We start from the raw sequence: 22881 nt of genomic DNA on the forward strand, positions 1-22881 counted from the left end.
CTTTATTCCATTAGGAGGCTTGACCAAGGTCCAAGGCTTGTTCACTTGCGTCGAGTTTCATGGCCTCTTGCTGTCTCTTTTAAGTCAACACTTGACTTTATTTTGTTGCAACTAGCAGGTTCATTATCCTGGATCACTGATTAATGATTCGCACCTTCTTAAAGGTCGAATGAGCCTACTAGATTCACATAGAGCTGTTATGTTCTCAGGAGTCTTTACTTCCTGATCCAAAGTATGTCACATATCAGATATGAGATTAAACTCAGATTTATCTACTTGGTTAACTATATCTGTGGACTTTTGAACTCTTTCAAAATTCTATTTTACTCCCACTGTCCTCTCCTAGAGTAAACATTTTCTCTAAGAAGACGATATGTCGTGAGACGAAAACTTTCTTCATGATAATAGAATTTATATTCAATTGTCTCCTTTGAATATCTCACAAATATGTATTTATCAAATTTAGTCTCAAACTTATCCGATTTAAGGCGCTTCAAATAAGCGTCATGGCCCCAATCTTTCATATAAGATAAATTTGGACTATTGTCTTTCCATAACTCGTATGGAGTTTTGTTAACCAATTTAGATGGGACATGGTTTAGTGTGTTGCATACTGTAATCAATGCGTTACCTCAAAATAATTTTGAGAAATTTGCATGGCTTGTTATTAATCGCATTATATGTAATAATTAACGATTCCTCCTTTTAGATACATCACCTTGCTGCAGTGTATATGAAGGAGTCTACTGCAAGTGAATCTCATTCTTTCTTAGATAATCTAAATTTCATCTTTAAGATATTCTCACTTGATCGAATCTTAATGTGTGAGTATCTTTACCTATTTGTTTCTCTAATTCTTGTGTGAATCCCTTGAACTTTTCAAGAGTTTCATGTTTGAGCTTTCATCAAGTGTACATGATCATTGATGAAATAAGAGAAACATTATCTGACATAAATTGATACGAATCCATATGCATCACCATGCATTAGACCAGTAATTATGCTGATCTTTCTTCTTTTCAAATAAAAGAAGATTTGGTCAATGTGCCAAACATGCATAATTTGTTTTTGTCAAAATCAATTAATCCCAAGTATACATCTTTATGTAACTTTGGAATTACATTTCATCTAAATGATAAAGTCTGTCATGCCAGATTTTGGTAATACTTAGATTATAGTATTTATGTCTTATAATTTCTATACTTATTATAGAATCTTTAGTATTAAAGAATATAAATGTCGTTTTATAATTTACCATAGCCATTAGGATCTTTAACAAGATAAACAAGAACAACAATTGTCCTTAACATTAAAATAGTTCATGTCCGAACATGAAATTCATTTTAATGTTCCAGCTATAGTTGGCATAAAATGACATTTCTCTAATTTCAATACTAAACCAAAAGACAATGGTAAGAAGTATATTCATACAAGTAATGTAGCAACCTTTGCTCATCTCTCCAACGTGTATGTCAACTTTTCCCTTTCGCAGTGGTCTATTTCTTTTTAGTTTCTCCATATTTGTATAAATATGATATTTACACCTGGTATCATATACCTAGGAAATTCGTGAAGTAGACGTAAGCCATACAATATTCCTTCCAATGACCTTTCATTCTATAATGAAATCAAGGATCATTAGATTTTGTATTTGTCCTTTCGCTTATACTATCTTAACCATATTGGGTGCTTTTACAAAGCCCCTTTAACGTATTCTTCTTTTCAAATTAACATAAATTGTTCTTGATTATGGTTTCTCTACAAAATTCTTTAAGAAAGAGTAAAAAAATACTCATTTGCCCATTAATGTATTTTTAAATAATCAAGACAAATAATAACACAAATACGTGATTAGATATTTGATCATCATTTTAAAGCGTGTTAATAATAATATTTTCGAACGAAAATCATGATTAAGAGCAAGATTTCTAATCAATGAAATGTTAATAATAAGAATGTTATGAAGGAAAAAGTTAATATATAAATTTAATTATGAATAAAGGTTAATGACTTTTAATATAATCAAAATGTGGTGTGTGTGTGTGGGTGTGAAGATATTCACCCTTTTCTTTTATGAACAACTTATTAGAATTACAACTTGTTTTTCTTACTCAGAGAAAAAAATAAAGAAATGCTGCTATGCACATTTCTTTTTCATTTTTTCTGTATAAAGAAGATAAATGAAAAGATAATTCTTAATGGCTTAACCAACTTATCTTGTCTTAGTTGATTAAGGATCGTTGTTTCCACAATCATGGTAATAGATTGAAAGATTTGGCACTCCCTTCCTCCCTTGAAAAAGGGGGGAAAATTAACAATGAAAATGAAAATTCCTAAAAAGTCAATGAATAGAAAATTGCCTCAAAAAAAATAAAATAAAAGGTCGAACAGATGGAGATATGGTATCGACCTGTACAATCAGTTTGCTTCTCTTGTTTTGATATTGGGATTGAAATGCGGTTGAATTGGTGGTAAAGATTGAAAAAAACAAAAAAAAGGAAGAGTTTTGAGATGACATGTTCAGTATATATATGAATCCGACACTTCTTAGTACGAAATGCTCATCTCTAGAATTGTTTTTTTTTTTTTAATATTGAATCAGTTTCAGGAAGAATTCTTGTTTTCTCTTTCAAAGCAATCCATCAGGTCTGATTTTTATACTTCAGAAAAAAAAATTAGGATATAAAATATGGAGTGTATGGCACATCTTGGTCCACGTTGGAGTCCCCAAGTAACGAAGGGCTTATCAACTACTCAATAACACCTCTTTAATTCTCAAGTGATATAGGTTCGAAGTAGAAAAACTCATTCTTCGAATTAACTACCCTTGAACGACTTAAACATTTAAGCACCCAAAAATCTGTTACACTCGGGGGAAATGATCATTGAACGAGTTTCGACTTGTCAAATACCAATTTGCATTACCCCTGGCCTCTGTCAAGCCAATTTCAACTCAAAATCATCTGGACCAGACCTAACATCAGTGTCATGGTGTCAATTAATCCAAATTAATGAAGCCATCTAACTGCAGTAACTACAAGTGGAAAGTGCAGCAATTGAAAAGCAATAGATTGCTAATGTAATGTGAGTTTCTAGGGAGTATGAGGCGTATTTCTCTTTTCTTTTTGGCATTTAAGCCCAAGAATGCAATTATAAAGATGGACGTTCTCTGCAGCCTCGGCTAACAGACCTCCCCTTTGGACAAGGATCTGCAATCCCACAAAAAACGGTTGATAAAGCAAAGACCTTCGTTACTCTAAAATCTTAAAGCAACAAAACCGTGGTTGGCTAAATAGTCGAGTCTACTCTTATACCTGAACGGGCATGCACAAACCACTTCGAAATCTGAAAACAAAGTGCCATGTTTAGCTACTCCTATAAATTGAAATTGTAAATATATTTTTCACAAGGGGGAACTAATTCTTCAACATTCATGGGAGAGCTGCTATATGTTAAAGAAAATAACTAGAGGCATTCATTAGAATATTTATAAACAAAACTTTCAGGTACCACTATAATCTTTTTCATGCCTAGTCATACGCATCACAATTCATTGCAATAACTCTTCACAGTCTGCTCTCTCTAACTCCAGAAAAGTTCATATATTCTGTATGCATCAGTAGATGGTTCCTATGTGTTGGGTTCATCCTAAAAGTTAACATGTTGATCATTATTTATTCATGTCTAGTCGATATGAGATTTTGTCCATATTTTTTTAAGAATTTTTTTCCGTTCTTTGAGTGAAGTACCACATTACCTCAACCGTCATGCTATTAATCTATCTATTTACTCTAAACATAAAGATTACGGCCCAAATATTCAATTGCGTCAAGGGCCATCATATGTAACCAATGATTCGCGATTATTTAGGATCCACACCTTTGCTCAGATCAACTGGACATTCATTTAGTTATTTTGCATAGCTAAGTTCGATGTCTAACTCTAGGAGCATCTTTCAGAGACTCTTAGATACAAGATTCTCTTTATTTTTAACGAGCTAATGCTTCCAACATAATCTATTTTAACTTCTTAAAATAGAGAGTCTGTTTGACTCTCCAAATCTAAAGAGCCAACCTTACTTTCTATTCTTAATGTATAATGACTGTGTTTGATAAGTAACAGATTTCAATACTCTATTTCTTAAGGGAAAACCACATAACTAGTACAATATAGAAATATATTTCACAATTAACACTCTCTCTTAAAACTTTCATAAATCAGGTGATAAATAAAAATATTAAATATATAATTATATAATATAATGTACACTAAAATTGGATAAAAATACTATTCTCCTACAAATTAGTTAATATACAATATTTAAAGATATTACTTTCCAAACATAATCAAACCCGATTTTCTCTCTCTACACAACCAAGTTCCCCAAAAACTCTCTCCCTCTACGCAACGGGCTCATAAAAAAACTCTGTAAAATCACGAAAATTTCACTGCCATTCCTCAATTTCAAGCTACAATCAATCAATAATGTCACAATCTCATCAATATTATTCTAATTTTCATTGTATTGGAGAAAGTTGAAACTTGACTATGGAAGAATTAGATTTACCCGAAGCAAAAATTGAAGTTTTGTGATTTGATTTCGAAGGTAAGCTTACAATTACTTAATATGAGCTTATGATTTTGAAAAAATTCATGTTTTTCTAAACTAATGAAACATTTATCCAAACATAATAAGAGATTTCTCGCCGTTAAAAATAAACTACATTTTGCCAGTGTGTGAGGTGTGTTTTCTCGTTAACCATTGATAGTATGCAATTTTTATTTTCAATTTACAGTCATGAACATGTTCATCTATGACCTTTTATGTGATTCAATAACATTGGTACATCTTACTGTTAACTGTGATTAGTTATGACTACTGACTTAAATAGATTGTGACCTATATGTTAAATGTTTTGACAGTCCATAAGTAGAATTAGTTTATTCTATGATCGATATCATTGCATTGAAAATTGACTCTCTACGACAATAAATTTGTTGACCAAATGTGAATATATTTACATTAAAAAACTTTTGTGGCCGGTATTGACATATTTGTTCTGTGGCCTGTATTCGTCAATGTCATTGCATCTCAGCATTTCCTGATTTTAGTGAATGAAGTGTGACATGCTGTTATTTGTGTGTGATCAGGGACGGCAATTTTGCACGTTTGCCTGCTATATGGAGGTCACACATCACTTATACTAGTGAATGATATGTGCAAGTATGATGAGTTAATTAACCTTGTTATTTCATAATTGAGTCTTAATCATGCAGAAGTAGGTGTGAGATTAACATATTCTTTGGATTCTAGTTTACCTCCGGTTTGGATACTAAGCAATAATAATGTCTTAACGTATTTGAGGCTAAGATCTTTAGATGACATTGTATCAAACTATCCTATTACAGTTGATGTTATCACTACAGATTCATGGCAGTCAACATGTGTATTGTAATGTTTAGAGTCATCAATTAATACCATTGAGTCATCAGCTACTGTGTTTTCTTTACAACAAATAGCTCAAGATATCTGTGACTCAGTTAGTACAATTGAGAAGGGAAACATTGAAGAAGATGTGACATTGATATCTCAAGCGGATGCTAGAGAAGTAGTGGAGGAAAATATTTTCCGCAACAAGGAAATACTGAAAATGAGCTTGGCCATGTATGCCATACAAAATAAATTTGAATATAAGGTGTTGAAATCGGACAAAAAAGAGTACGTAATAAAGTGTTTTCATGATGATTGCAAGTGGATATTTAGATCTTCACGTTTGGGAGAAACAAAAATGTTTAAGATCAGAGAAATCTGTAATGGTCACACATGCTCAATGAACATTGTTTTAGGATCTTATCGACAAGCATCTAGCTCAATGGTGTCAAACTACATTAGGTACAAATACACTTCTTCACGTATAATATACACTCCGAATGATATCTCAAATGACATGTTACACAAATATGGAGTATTGATGAATTACATGAAGGCGTGGAGGTCATGTGAACGGGCATTAAAATTGATTAGAGGTGATCCAACAACATTGTTTCAGTTGTTACCTTCTTATTTTTTTATGTTACAACAGATGAACATAGGGACAGTCACAAGGATAGAAACAAATCATTTAGATAGAATTAAATATTGTTTTATGGCTTTGGTTGCATCGAATGCTAGTTGGAAATATTGTAGGCCGGTCATTGTAGTTGATGGTACATATTTAAATGACCAGTATGGGGGTACAATCTTTACAGCTTGTACACAAGATGCAAATAACAATATCTTCATACTAGCTTTTGGGATTGGAGATAATGAAAACGATAAGTCATAGAGATGGTTTCTTGAGATGTTGAAAAGGGCATATAGATCTAGAGACATTATGTATAGTATCTGATAGACAATATAACATAAGAAATGCCACTGAATTTGTATATCCAGAGGCAATGCATTGGATTTGTTTATATCATTTGATAAAAATTTTGAAGACTCATTACGCAAAATCAGGTCATAATGTTACACATGCATTCAATTCTGCTGTAAGAGCTTATACAGTAGATGAATTTGAATATCAAATGCAGCAATTGGACTCAATAAATGAAGAGATTAGGAGATATTTGGTATGTGATTGTCTGAAACATATGTTCTGTGATATTATGGAATTTTTATGAATATTTGTGATCATGCATGTTTAATGTACCAATTATATTTCATTTATTCTTATATAAAATTGAAACATGATTATGAATGAAATATATCAGTGGATATTTAGTATTTGGTCTCATTTACAGTTGAAACATGATATAGTTTTATAAATGTGTCCATTTGTGACCTGTTGTGTGATAATACTAACTATCTATGAACTTTTTAGAGTTAACTGTGACCATATGTGACTTGTTACTTATACTTGAATCTGTTATCTAATAATTTTTTTTAGTTGGAGTTGGATATAAAAAATAGTCAAGATTGTACATGCCAACCAATAGATATTCTACTATCATAGCAAACATAGTAGAATCTGTTAATACAGTCACAAAGGTGGCAAAAAATTACCACATTGAAGTACTTCTAGAATCATTGAGGCAAACAGTTCAATCTTGATTTTGCAAAAATAGAGATGTCGTACATGGCACTTTCACAAAGCTTGCAACAAAATATGAGAAGTTACTGAGGGAAATGAGCAATGGTGCAAGAAATCTAAAGGTAAAAACAAGAAAACTATGCTTATTATGTTGATCACAATTATAACTTTAAATATTTTTTATTTTCAGGTTTCACCTGCCAGTCACACTTTGTTTGAAGTGAGGGACAATTTTTCATCTTACACGATTGATATAACTCTACATACCTGTAGTTGTAGAATGTTTTAAGTGGATTAACTTCCCTGTCTACATGCACTAGCAGTAATAGCAACATTGAAGCTGAATGTGTATGACTTTTACTCGGTGTATTACACAAGAGATGCATACTTGAATACCTACAAAATGACTGTATTTTCTGTAGGTAATAAATCAGAATGAAATTTGCCAGAAGATGTGAGCAATAGAGTTGTTTTGGCTCCAGACCAAAAGAGAAGTTCTAGACGGCCTACTGAAAAGCGAAAGAAGCTAGCGTGTGAGTAATCACAAGTTGTGAAATGTGGAAGATGCGGTGAATTCGGTCATAATCGTCGAAAATGCAGGAACATGGTGCAACTTAACCAGAATAACAAAAAATTGAAAATAAAGAAAGATCCAAAGAAATTCAAATAGTTTAGCATAATTTTTTTATACAATGATATTCTTTGTAATTGCAAATTGTTTCATTTTATTGTCGAACTATGTATTTTTTGGATTATATAAGTTGACAGATTTATGCATTGAGTTTACATTATATCTCATGATGTCACGCATTTTTGGAAAGGGCTGTGTAGTTATTGATTGTGACTCTGTTTGTGATGATTGTGACAATCTGTGATCATTTCAAGCATAAAATAAGCTCTACATTTTTTGTTTAACTTGTGTGTTCAAACTAACTCTGAATGTCATCTTCCACTAAATGAGACCTATTTTGTGCTTACTTTTTTTTTTGTAAGAGTCTCAATCATAAATGTTAAGCATTTGTGACAATTTGTGACCTGTTCATATATAACAAGTTAACCAACTGTTGCTGTTCGTGACCATCTGTGATATGCAGTTATATAAGAAAGTACTCATATGTGACCATTTGTGACCTATTCAAGTCATGTAAATTAACCAACTGTTACTATTTGTGACGATCTGTGACTTGGAGTTATATAACACATTACTCACATATGACTATTTGTGACCTGTTCAAACTGTGCAGTATTCTCATATGACCTATTCAGACCGTGTAAACTTTTGTATCCATAAAAAACTTAGATGATATAAACAAAATTGTTCACAAAAACGCCAGTGCTTTCCCTTTGTACCAATTGACAAAAACAAATTTAAATTCAATTTCAAAAGATATTACAAAGATAGCATCTATTTACTACATCATAAAAACATCTGTTTGTCTAATTTTGAACAACTATCAATCTAATCCATCATGAAAATAATGCCATCAACGGGAATTCATTCATTTGATTTTGAATTTTCCTTACAAATCTGCCTCAGTTGTTTGTTTTTGAATAGCACAGCTGCAATTTCAAGTCTGGCATTCCCAACATCAAATGACATTGACATTTTGCCAAGATCATTGTGCAACAAATACTATGCATACTTTACGACAAAAACTCCACAATCATGCCTGTAATATTCAAAAAAGACAAACTATAAGTAATTATTAAATGTTGATGGAAAATGATAAAACTTGCAATGGAAAACTTACCCATTTTGTTGATGAGGTAAACCACTGACAATGTTAACATGTACGTCCCCAGATTTGTCACCAATACCATTACTAGTTTCTGTCCACAGCCCGACAAATTTTAACAAGTGTGTAAGAGTCTTCACAAGCGATAAAACCCTTCGCGAACCTTATTGTCCATGTACGATTTATTGCTTAAATTATATATGTAGAGGACATGGTTAGTAATATCAAGCTACCCTAACATCCAATGAGCATGATTTGTGGGCATAATGGACATCGACACAAATTCAACTTCTCTCCAAACAGTATTAAATGGTAACCGTTCAGCATGGATGGTTTTGATTAGCTCATCCTTCTCATTGACAATGCTTGGGCCTTGAATAAATTTGGAGTATGACGACTTCATTGTCATATCAAATATGCAATCTTTAGTGGTAGCTTTCATCTTCACATCTTCACCGAACTTGACAAGTTGTCTTATATAATGAAAGCATGTATCCAAGTGCTATATTAACAAAGAATATATATAAGTAATACAAACTATTATGCATATGTGAAAAAATGGTGACAATATTGTATAGTGCTGTTCAATGATGAATTAGAATCGATCAACGCATGCTACCGAGTTTTATGATGAACAGTGGCAGTGCCACACACAGACTGAGGACTTATCATGTTATCTATATTGTTGAACTTTACCCTGTGCACACTCATATGCCATCATCAAAAAAATGAAATTACTTACTTCAACACATGAATACATAATGAAATTACTTACCTCAACGCATGAGCAATCTGGATGGTAGGCAGAACTACGCTGATCACGAGAGCTAGATCCAGCAGTCCCTGCTTGTTTATACAGTGGTGGGTTTACAAAATCATTATTTGAATCTTCAATGTGTACCTTCGACAACAGGGGAGTTGCCTTGTGTCCACTTAATTTTTAGAGATCCTAACGTTTTGAGTTGGTTGTCTAGGCTTTGAGTACTGCACAGTTATCGATCATACACGATTTACATAAGAATAAAGAAAGTCATAAGGCACAAGTCACATGTTTCACGTCACAAGCTTAAGAGATATGTGACTTTACAAACAAGATATTAATACTTCAGGTCACAATCATATGAAGAAAGTCACAAATCACATGTTTCAGATCACATTCACAGTCACAAGTCACAACATACATAAGAACAAGGAAAGTCACAAGCCACAAAATACATAAAGACAAAGAAAGTCACAAGTCACAAGTTATATGTTTTAGGTCACAGTCATAAAAGATGTGTCACTTTACAAACATGATATTTATACTTCAGGTCACAAATTATATTTCATATCATAATATATGTGAAGTTCATATTTAGAACCTGTCATATATGACATTGTGAGCTCTAATTCAGATGGATCAATGCTATTTATCACAACCTGTTTCACATACAATGGAAAAATATTGAGCATATGTCATTTCAAAATTTATACAATTAACCAAATGATCACATAACAATTTAGATGTATTTAAGACATTACATTCTCATTTCCAAACACTTTGTCCTCCAACATTGCCGCTGAAGGATGTTTGTACATAGTACAATTCATAATGCACGGATATTTCTTACAAATTCTTGTGGCTGCATTCCCCTCAAGTGCAAGTATGCACTCATAAAGCCACGCCTGGAAAGCCACTAAAAAACTTGTCAATCTGTAGTGACTAGTTTGTTTTGATAGTCTCTTTCTCAGTGACGATAAGGTAGTTTCAAACAAATATCTATCCCAAAGAAATGTTTCAAGAGTGGCAAAATTATCTACAAGTGCAAATATATATTGATTCACCACCTTCGTGTAGGATGTAGCAAATAAATATGAGGTGATAAGATAAATAATTCCAATCTTAACAATATCAAAGTCTGGTGTATCATCCAGTGAAATAAAATTGCTCTTGACATCTTCACTTGTAACAAATTTTAAGTCCTTAAAATTGTATCCTTCACTGAAGACGGTTTTTCATCTAACATCGGTCGACCATCGAACCCATCATACCTCAATCCCGTAACCAAACAAAATTCAGCAATTGAAAATCGAATATATCTCTCATTCAGTTTAAACCACATCTTCTGCTTGTTCAGTTGCTAGACTTCTTGTAGTAAAACTTGGTGAATCAATTGTGGCTGCATAACTATCTACCTACAATGCATTTAGTCATAGAAACATGTGTTTTCTAAAATTTTCCTTTGGGCAGCATTAAACTTCATCATAAAGTGCGTAGTGACACTTTGTATTGATGTTGTGGTGATCTTTCCAGAAAACCAATTCCTTGGTTTTACTATATATTTTCAGTCCTGCACAATCATAATGTCAAAAATATTATTGTGACCTTCAACACATAAACATTTTACTGTAACAAACACATAAATATTCAAATCATAAATAGTTGGTCACAAATTTTTCAAAATCATAACACAGAGTAGAAAATCACAACACCTATTTCATTCACAAACAATCCAGCACCCCTTAAAAAATACATTCGATTAAAATAAATAGTAGTTGATCACACGGTAAATAAAATAAGTCACAAACCCTTCAAATTACAAAATACCTAAAACAGGTGACAAAATAATATTTCATTCACAGGATACCCAAATCAGGTCACAAACTACATAAATAATAGGTCACAAATTTCAGAAATTAGGTCACAAAATCGGAGCTCACCTTCTTCATGGTTTCCCGCCAGAGGCCAACACTTTAAGTCTCTTTATTGAAGAAGAATCTCCTCCAACATATTTCTTCTTTCCTTTGTCATTCTCCATTACTTTCGTACCAACACTACAAGTTTTTGCCATTTCAAACGCTACTATGGTTGGAACTAAAATGTAAAATGAATATTTCTTCGATAAACGAAGATCTATTGTACGGTTGGCAGCGGTAGAGAAATGGAGGGAGACGCTACTTCACCGTATTAGAGAGAGATACATAGTTCCTATATTTTTGATATAGAAAGAGAGTGACGTGGTTTCTGCATTGCACCGCACTGAAGAGAGAGAGAGAGAGAGGGGCGGTTTATTGTAAAAAGAGATAGACGTGAGTTGAATGATGGTGATTACATGTAGAAACACGTGATATGAAAAACTGTGTAATTGAAATATGGATTGTGTAATTAACTTATTTTTATTAATTTTAAAATAAATAATTAACACCTGATTTTAGAAGATTAAACCTAATCACCCTAGTTTTGAAATGTAAAGTTCATAAGTAGGGTTTAGCGTTATTTTACCATTTCTTAATTTATTCGAACCACATTTATGGCCCATTTGGCATGATTTTTGAAAAGTCAAAAGAGGCTTTTGAAATTCAAAAACTACTTTTATACCCATTTCACTAATTTTATGAAAGTGCATTTGGTAGTTAGAGGATGTTGATTTAATGCAACTTCTTTTAAAAACACTTTTGGAATAGGAAACTCTTTTAAAAATTAATTTCTAAGAAAAAATTAAAGTAAATTCCTCCAAAAACTCTTCTACGGGAAGCAAATGTAAATATCATGCCAAACGGGCTCTTAAATTGATTGACCATTGACATATAAAAATTATTTTAAATAAAACATGATGAAAAATTAATAAATATTGAAGTAAAATGAATAGTCAAAATAAAAAGCATTGTTTGAGTACATAAAAGTTTTGACTTTCTAAATTTAAAAATGCTCTTTATAAATAAAGGTCTCTTGAAGATACTTTGATAACACTTATTGAAAATTAAAATTAACTAAACTTTTGGACTGGACCCCTAATTCCAATCATTTTAAATGAAACTCTAATTTCCAATACTACGCTATAAATTTATAAAAAGAGTCTGTTTGAGTCCATTTTTTGTCTCGAAATTGCATTTTGGAATGATATGTTGATGGAGAATGTATAGTTGAATAATATATTAAAGTCTTGAGTTTACGTGTAATATTATTTTATTTAAGAACGTGTAGTTGAAAATAAAAGAGAGAAAAATATATTTTAAAAACAATAGAAACCAAACAAAAGCAAAACTTATATCACCAATGGAATTGTAAAACTAAAGAAACATGAGAGATATAAGAGAAGAGTAGAGACATTACTTATGGCTATCTTTCGCACAGGGAGGTGAACGGATTTTCATGGTCATCGTACTTCTCAATTCTTGTGTTACCCACAGCCTATGAAGCACAACTACTACTACTAAGCATCGTGGGGGACACACATACTCCATGACACGTGGTTTATCATGTTGTGTCCTATGTTTTATGTACTCTTTAAATTATACTGTCCAAGTGTTACTTTAGGAACATTACTTCACATGATATGTATTCAGTGGCGGATCTAGCACTTGGCGAGCACCCGCAATCGCGCGTGCTGGATCCGCCGACGTCGGGAGGCTTTTTGCTTTTTTTTTTTTTTTTTTTTTTTTTGGTTTTTTTCCTTTTTTTTTTTTTTTTTTTTTTTTTTTTTTTTTAACAAAAAAAAAAAAAAAAAAAAAAAAAATTTTAAATGAGATAGTACGACTTTCCTAAAAAGAAATGTCACATCATGTCATTTTCAAATTCTAGCACCTTATTTCATATTCAAAGATAAATAAAGTGTTCCATAGTGTAACTTATTATAATGTAAAGCAAAGTTTGAATTCATATTCATATTTAAATTTTCACAAACACATTATATGCATCTCTTTAATTGACCCCAAAAGAGGTTGAGAATAGAGATTAAGGATATATTACTGATAAGTCAACTTCATTATAGCCATTTCTTCTAGCCAAGTTGGTAAGTGCTTGCACCTCTATTTTTGAAGTCCCAGGTTCGAAACTTTTTTCAACCTACTTATTCTACCAACATATTTAGTTAGCAAAAATTGTTATAATAAGGAAGGCACAAGAGACGATTCAAACCTAAGAGCTTTCATTAGAAATATTGAAATATTAACCACTAGGACACTTGTTGAGTTGTTGTGATACTAAATAAAATAGTATACGTTAGATTTTAGTGGTTTTAATGCAATTGTAAAAATTCAAATTTCAAATTCGTGCTCTTCTTTTGAATTATAAAAAACGACAATGTCATTTGGTGAGTACAATTTATTCTTATAATATAATTATATATATTCAGCTTCAACAAAATAATTGTTTTATTTAAATTTTAAGCCTTGTTTGATTCTCATTTATTTTAGAATAAATTTTTCTCTCTTATTTTCTAATAAAATATTATTTCACGCAAATTCAAAATTTTTTCTTATTTTTAACTACAAGTTCTCCATCAAATCACTATTCTAAAATGCATTTTTTTGCAAAAAAAGGACATCAAACGTACTCTTAATATTTTATTGCAGTCCACGGTCAATGACCGACCATGCTGACTCAACATCCTGAATTCACCACTGTATGTATTGTCCTATATAGTAGAGTAAGAAAATAAAGTTATAATTTATTATTTTAAATTTTCAAAGTGTCTATTTCCTACTTTTTTTCGAAAAATCAAATGTCGGCATATTCCTATCACATGACCATGTCCATCCAACATAGCGCACCACCACCTAAATTCTATGCCATCTATACATCTTAAAGTTTTCTGTCAAAGTACTGTTACCACCTAAAAATTTCTCTACCAAATCATGGATTTGCTTATACCATATAGGCTTCTCTATCAAATCAGTTGTCCATGCTAATGCTACCTAAAATTCTCTACCAAATTCTGAAAGGGCTTATACCATCTAAACTTCTCTACTAAATTGGCTAAATGTTTATGCTGTCTAAATTTTTTACCAGTCATTGATGTATTTTTCAATATGTAATTAATTATTTCAATAATTCTATACTTATCGTTTTTCAATTGGTATTTAATTTATTAATCATTTAAACCATATTATCATATGATGAATATATATTTGACACATTTATTACCTTACTTTTCATTTTTCAATGTGTACTTAATTTATTTAATCATATTTGAGAGATTCATTATTTAATGAATGCTAAAATACAGAGAAGGTAAATGGGGAGATGACTATAATAAATAATTTCAATTAATATATTCAATGCATATTAAGTGAATATAAAGAAATGGTGGTATTTGTTAGATGTTCAGTTTAAATCAAAAGGGTAAATGGATAGATTATTCTAATTGACTTCTTCTCATTTGAATCAAAAGCTCATTCCACAAAAATAATTTGTATTAATTATTTTTTATATTCTCACATCTTACAATATTATTTTTATAGCACCTATAAAGTATTTCAAAATAACGTGCAACGGACTTTCAACTATGACTAGTAATCTTAAATGTCTTTATCAAATTAGGCAAGTATTTTGTCAACCTAAAATACTTGACTAAATCGTAGAAGCCTTCTTTAGACGTCTAAACTTTTGTGGCTCATGGGTTCTATCTAAAATTTAATACCAAATCTCACAAATGCTTACACTGTCTAAAACTTCTCTATTAGGCAAGTGTTAGTACGTCTAAAATCCGCTACCAAGTCATGAAAGTGCTTATACGGCTTAAACTCTCTATCGTAAGTGTTTCTACTACTTATTTTTTAGCCAAATGAGTCTTGTTTATGTTGTCTACACTAGGCAAATAGAGGTGAAAAACAAGCAAGTGCTATCATTGTGAAAACAGACCATTTTTATTACAAAATTTTGGACAAAAATAAGATTAATACTATTTGCAATAACTCATTATCCTAGTCAACCTATGTGACATGTATGTGAAGATTAGCCACATGTATGTCACTTACATTACACAAAAAATAAACATATCCTCTCTCGTGAAAATTGCTAATTGCTAAAACAATGCCAAGTCAATGGTGTAATGAATGGTTAATTGACCCTTCAATTCTTTCTAAAGCTCTCCTCCACCGACCAGTCCTACCTATTAGTTGAGCCTTTTTGCCATTTCATTGTCATTTTTGTTGACACAAAAAGACGACATTGAATCTTAAGCACAGTTTGAGAAGAATTTATAAATAGATAAATGTGTAATGAATAAGTAAATAATACTCGTAAATCCATTGAAATGTGTAATTCAAAAATAAAATTTGATTTCATTCTTATAACTAAAAACTTCCTAGGCTCAAACCTGCAAGAACATCACAAAAGAGGCAGTTCAGCATGCAAAATTTGGTACGAGTGAAAGCTGAGAAAGAAGGAAAGCCAGGATCCGATTCTCATTATGGTGGCCTCAGTAACACTGTTCATAATGGTTAAACTGGTATTTTAGTCATAATGCCGGAGGAGAAATAGCATGTATCGGATAAAAAGACAACGATAGTGAAGCAAACAACAAACTGAATAACATAAGCTTCAGTTTTATCACAGAACATCCATACAGAAAATATAAAATCTTCGAAAATTAGCAGTCTCGAAAGATAATTTAAATCTAATAGCCTATTTACTACTTATTTAACCAGTCTTTTACAGCACCATTATAGCCAAAGCATGCTTGAAGATCCATCCACCTCGATCATCAACAAACACACCTAAGAAGAACCAGTAACCGGTTACGCTTCAAGTGCAAACTGGATTTTATATAAAGATATTAAGAGCTGCGAAAATGACAAAATTAACTAACATGCGGCCTCATATACAGTAGCAAGAGGGGCAAAGCACAGGTCTCAGTAAATCCCACTCAACATGGCTGGAACATCATCAAATGACCAAAGATCCATTTCGTTCCCACCATCTTGAGTTGCATCTCCATTGAGGAATGCATCAAGTGAAGCATCCCAATTGCTATCCAGATATGGCATCTGAAAGGGCTTCATTTGGGACTCAAATGATGAGACTTCAGTGTTTTCAACAGCAGACAACAAATCTCCAGAATCTGACTTCAGTTTCTTTGCAGGGCTAGCATCCTCCAAAAATTGAGCTTGATTGTCCTCAACAACAGCCGAGAGAACAGATGAAATTTCTGGATTTTTAGCAAAATTTTCTCCCAAACCGAAGTCTGAGCAGTCATAAGAGTTGCTCTCTTGATCAGAGCCGAAGTAAATATTAATGCCATCAGAAGGGGCAAGTGTTTGTACTTTCATGGCACCCTCGGAAGGGTAAAAATCAGCATTGCCATACTGATTTGTTGGCAGTGTCTCTTCAGGGAAGCTGAATGAATTGTAGTTGCCATTGTCCAGCATGTTCATGAAAGTCACATTCTGGTTCATGCTGGGCTGAACATGGACTGAGCTTCCCTTAGGAAGTCCTTCACGAAGGTTCACCTTACCTGAACGTTTTGAGGCAGAAGCTGGATCATCTTCAGGAAAATTTACCTTTGCTTTGTTGCCCCTGATCCTCCGAGCCTCAGTATCATAGGCTCTTGCAGCTTCCTCAGCAGTGTTAAAAGTTCCAAGCCAAACTCGGACACCTTTTCTAGGGTCTCGGATCTCAGCAGCCCATTTACCCCATGGGCGTTGTCGGATCCCCCTGTACTGATTCTTCCTCTTTCTCTTCGACGACTTTTCAGTATCCTCATCAGAATCAGCAGATTTTACAGATTTTGTACCTTCAAGAGAAATGATAGAAGAAGAATGTTATAGAACTAAGTCGAAGCAAGAGATTAAGACACCATATACTTGCAAAAGATAGATTACTGAATAAACAATGAATCACAGGAAGCAGGTAAATTGGACAAAAGATCTCAGTTTTTCTGATCCCAATTGATTCATCTATCCCCGCATGTAAACAAAACAAATTAAGAAAATAACATTCTTGATTCAAAATATGCTTCTACCTAGATCCATTGAAGTTTGATCTCCCATTCAGAAACCATATATGAACAATTTCAAAATTCACGAATACTTACAATGTCGTGAAAACATAAGAATCATGAATCCTATCAACCTGAGAAAGATAATATGGTAACTCTTATGCCTGAAATTTACATGATTAGCATTTGAAATTTATATTCATCTTTACTCTTTTTTTCCGACAACATCAAAGAGATAGAAAATGAAAAAGACCAGATTTTTTCGCAGTATAATTGAATTAAGCTTGTGACACGTTCAATTATCAATTCAGATAATAATTAAAAAATAAATAAATTACAAACCTATCTGGGAGATCAAGGCAATTTTATCTCTCTTGCAGGAAGATAATTTTTAAGATCTAGTATGTACAATATTTTTATTTTTATTTATTTTTATTTTTTTATTTTTTTTTTCAGAATAAGAAATACCTTTCATCCAACAAACATAAACAGAAACTTAGATATTATCAATAATCATTTACAAATACCTTTCATCAAACAATTAGCACCAGACATACCCCAATATTTTCACAAAATCATTCTTAAATCCACATTAACACCGATCGAAATCAAGTTTTAGTCCAATAATGACACAAAACTAACCATCAATATTATTCACAACCAGAAAAAAATTATTTTCTCACTGAAAATATATTAACATCCAAATATTGATTTCAAAACAGGAATCATAATCAAGCATTAAAACAAATTATCATCCATCAAAATCAATATCACTATCATCACAGACTCACTTACACCAAACAGCAAACGTCACGTAAATTAAAGAAACCCAAAACCCTATTAAAATGAAAAAATTATGTATATAAAAACTCATTACCTCGAAAGCCGGAGTTATTGGAAGCAGAGAAGGCGAAGGGTTTGACATCGATCTCCACTTCATCATCGGAGAAATCCTTAAAGTCCTGAAAGTCAGCCTCGAAATCATCGCCAATATCAACAATCGGCTTAGATCTCAGCGGTTTTGAGTGGTAGTTTCCTGGAATCTTCCTCTTCCCTTTGGCCAGATCAGCGGCAGCTCCACTTCCCCATAACAAGTCAGCCGTCAGCTTGCGCGATGGTCGGCTCGGCGACAACAAATCCGATATTATAGCTCCTCCACACATTTCTGATTATTAACCTTTTCTATGAATTTTTGGTATCAAATGACAGATTCTTTAATCGAAAAGAAGTGATTTTTAACGTATAAAGAAGGTAGGAGAGATGTTTATAGTCGGTGAGCAAAAAGAGATGGCAGGAAATCGGTAGGAACGAGGTGCCGTGAAATGTCTTTAATACCCTTATTCAGGTCATTATTTGTTTTCGAGATTTTGATTTGACTTAAATACCCTTGCGCCGCGGATAAAATTGCATTTCTTATCCTTCTCGTAGATTTTTGCGTGTTTAAAACTTAAAAGAGTTCTTATAGGTAATTGATTACATCATAAAGTCATTAAGAAAGTTTACTTGTCCTTATGATAGTTTCTTAAGTTTGAATAATTTTTTACAAATTGGAAAAATCTTCGTGTCAAAACGTTTGGTTTTTTGGGTGATGTAGCAATACGTACACATGGGTATACGAAGATTTTATACAACTAGACTAAATTATAGTAGAGATGTGATTCTTTCCGTAATTTATGTAAACTAATCTACTTCTATTCTACTATTTATAAGATAATAGAGAAGGGAGAATTTTTGCGATAGAGTTCTCTTCGGTAATGGAGTATATATATACATTTTGCAAGATGAGATTGAAATAAAAAAATCTCAAATGCACACACATTTGGTACAAGATCAAATCAAGTATTATAGAAGATTTTCTCTAGAGGTTATAAATGATTATCAAAAATATATAATAGAAAACTATCTATAGCGATAATGGAGGATTATCACCACTTATAATAGAAGATTATATTTACAAATAATGGCGGACGCAAATATTTGGAGTTAGTGGAACGTTAAAATTTATTAAAAAGTTATTCAAAAATTATGTATATTACATGAATACATACAGGAGATCATTGCCATAGATTCACAAATCTCATATATATGATAAATAACAATTTTCAAAGAATTCCAAATAATCTCACATGTACGATGAATAACAATTTTCAAAGAATTTTCAAATTAAATATCGCAAATGAAAAAATAATCTCAATTCTTACTCTCTCAATTGTTTGGTCATTGCTCTAACTCTATTTTAACAAAAAAGCCCAACTACCGTTATTGCCCAAATTTGATTTTTGACAACCAAAAAAAAAAAAAATGAAAAAAATAATTTTAAAGCAGGACCATGAGTAGGTCCACTAGTGTTTACAAATAATAGAAAATTATCCCTATTATGCTCCCTCAAGATGGAGCTCGATTGAAGAGGCCAATCTTGGCTCGAAGAGACAAAAAATGAAACGGCAAGAGTGGTTTGGTAAGTACATCTGCTAGTTGGTCTTAACTAGAAATATGAGCAACACGTAAAATGCATTTGAACTTGATCACGAATAAAATGAAAATCAATAGCAACATGTTTCGTTTTTAATGAAAAACTGTATTTTAGCACAAATAAGTAGCCCCAACATTGTCGAAATAAATAATAGGGGATTGAGAAAGAGTGACACCAAGTTCTGTCAAAATAAAGCACACCCAATTGAGCTCAGCAGCAATAGCAGCAACTAACCTATATTTAGCCTCAGTGGATGATATAGTAATTGTGCATTGATTATCTCCAACAATTGTTATCACTTTTTCAAAAAGATATAAGAAAAATAGTACATAATGCAATTTCTTCCATTTTGCATTAACACAACTTTCATTTTTTGACTCCACATATTAAAATCCTCATTCCCATCATACAAACTCAATTTAAACTTAGTAGAGGACCTTACAAATAAACAGATGCAGACAAGTTTGATCACATAGATACACAGTATATGAGAATGGAATCCTTAAAACAAGAACAATAGAAAATTGCAATAACATATAAAGTGATTAAAATCCTACAAATAATACTCATATTCACTCAATAAGATCTCTATGCATAAACAAAGGACATGCGAATAAATATTTCAAGAAACTTAAAAAAGAGATTTAAAATTCTAAATTTCATTGTTTTCCTCCTCCAAGATCCTTCAGTTAAACACTTGTACTGAATTTATCTTAGATTCCCAATGCCTCATATGAGCCTTTAGACAAAAATTAGTCTCCAAGGCATATATTGTAAGAGAAATCAATGGAAAATATAAGAAACCTTAAATTTTAGAAATAAGCTTTGTAGAAAATTTAAAGATCTCACCAAGCGAGCACAGAGAACTCAATTTCATTACAATTTCTTATAATCCACAGTCCATAACTTTGAGATCTGTTAAAGATCTTGCTAATCTTTGAAGATCAAATATGAATATTCTCAAATCCAGGCTCTGATACCATTTCAATACTCAGAAAACAAGAATATAAGAGTGCGTTTGATTTGTCATTTTGAGGTCATTTTCAGTTTTCAATTTTTGAAAACACTCAAAACGCGTTTGGTATGTTATTTTCAAAAATGAGGTTTTAAAAACAAGGAAAATTTTATAACACAAAACTCAAAATGATTTTTTGACGTTTTGGTGTTCTCAAAAAACTCAAAACAAGGAAAATTAGCTTAAAGATTTTTCAAATTAAAATATAATTAATAAAATCACATAAAACTTACTCAAATACAAATACCCCCCCCCCTCTAAAATGTCATAAAACTATTTTTAAAGTTTTTAAATCAAACACATTTACTAATTTTTTTGTTTTGAGAAACAGTTTTTGAAAATGACAAACCAAACACTTTTTCTATAACCTTAAAATAATCACTTAAAATAGAAAATAGAAAATGAATTCAAAATTTAAAGCAGAAAATAGAAACTCAAATCAAATGCACCCTAAGTACCTATTCAAAACTTTTCAAGCGCATATAAACAAAAATGATAGAAATAAAAAATGAATAGAATGATTTGTTTCGATCAAAACCCTAAAAGTTTAGTGACTGTTTCTAATACCTAGTCCTCTGTTGAGCATTCATATAAAATGGATAGTATTCGATTGCACTATAAAGTCAAAAACGGCAACCAATGTTACAACCAGTTCCAAAGTACAAAATATCAAGCCATTAAGTAGACTTATCTTTAAAGAATGAGCTGATCGGGACACAAGTCCACCAAGAACCCACAAAATCACACCATCACTCTAACCTGATCTATACAGAAAAGGAACCCTCAAATCCTTTACATATTTTCACTCAGAAAACACCAAATATCAGAAAGAGAATAGAAGATTTCAAGTATCGAATGAGATTTTCGAGATCAAAGAGAACCCCAATTTTCAGAAAGAAAACATTTTAAAAGCCAAACGTTAGATAAACTGAATGAATAATCAGAAGCCATAAGAAGGATTTTAGCTCTTGGAAGACTCAAGAAGCTAATTAGACAGCTAGGAGAGTACCAAATGTCAAGATCCAGTGAATGCACACTTTGACACACATTCACAGCACCACACTTAACTATATCCTTTGTACATTTTCTCGTTTCTCAAGCATAGCAAATCTGCCATATGCTTCGGTAATTCGAACTTCAAAGTTAACATCCACTGCTGTATATTATTCCTATCTTACATAATGAAAAAATTGTGATTAATCACACTTGATATTTAGTTACATTTTGGTTTACAATATCATAATTCATTTATATTTGTGTGTCAATAACAAATTACAAAATATTTCGTGGACAATAGATAAATAAAAACAAATAACCTTCATAAGTTGTAAAATGACTAAACAATTTAAATGAATTTTTTCGATCTAAAAAATTTAATGGTCTATACCTGCGTCCAAACACACTAATTACTTTCCATATACTCACGTCCAAATACACCAATTGAAACCCTCAATGTATGCAGGGATTGTAAGTATTATGCCCTAGGTCCAATCGACTTTGGACATAAATACTTTTATATATAATTGATGCAATTAAATGGCAGATCTATTATTTAATTAATAGACAATTAAATAAATAATAGAGTCCGTAGATTCAAATATTTGTAATTTATTAATCACAAGGAGTTGTGATTGTGAGATACAAATTACATCTGATTGAATCTTAAATCATCCGTGGTCGTAAGTAATAACGAGATACGGATATCGTTATTACGGATAGACCATCACGTGTGGCATTTCTTACTTGTGAAGTAAGTGGCTGATCTCACAAGTTAAAGTGTGGTGACACTTAAATGAACACGTGGATGTTTGTTATAGAACAAAACATTGGAGACCCGTCGAGAGATTCCACATGGATAACTATCTGAGTGTCGGTGGTTAATCTC

The 22881-nt window shown here is 32.0% G+C and overlaps 1 protein-coding gene across 2 annotated transcripts; it reads right to left on the reverse strand.

Annotated features, from left to right (window-relative positions):
• Positions 1-16080: 16080 nt before the first annotated feature.
• On the reverse strand, positions 16081-18763 carry LOC111374896 (ethylene-responsive transcription factor RAP2-12-like). 2 transcript variants are annotated; one of them, XM_022997654.1, is made up of 3 exons: positions 18386-18760; positions 16381-17304; positions 16081-16288 (listed from the first exon to the last, which is right to left on the reverse strand). In XM_022997654.1, the coding sequence occupies exons 1-2, from the start codon at positions 18669-18671 to the stop codon at positions 16424-16426; spliced, it is 1167 nt and encodes a 388-aa protein (XP_022853422.1). In that variant the 5' UTR covers positions 18672-18760; the 3' UTR covers positions 16081-16288; positions 16381-16423. The 2 variants fall into 2 exon arrangements, with proteins under 2 accessions (XP_022853422.1, XP_022853421.1); XM_022997653.1 differs by having other exon boundaries at positions 16081-17304; positions 18386-18763.
• Positions 18764-22881: the final 4118 nt, after the last annotated feature.

This window comes from Olea europaea, unplaced genomic scaffold (assembly GCF_002742605.1).
Source record: "Olea europaea var. sylvestris unplaced genomic scaffold, O_europaea_v1 scaffold1306, whole genome shotgun sequence".
Classification (NCBI taxonomy): Eukaryota; Viridiplantae; Streptophyta; class Magnoliopsida; order Lamiales; family Oleaceae; genus Olea; species Olea europaea.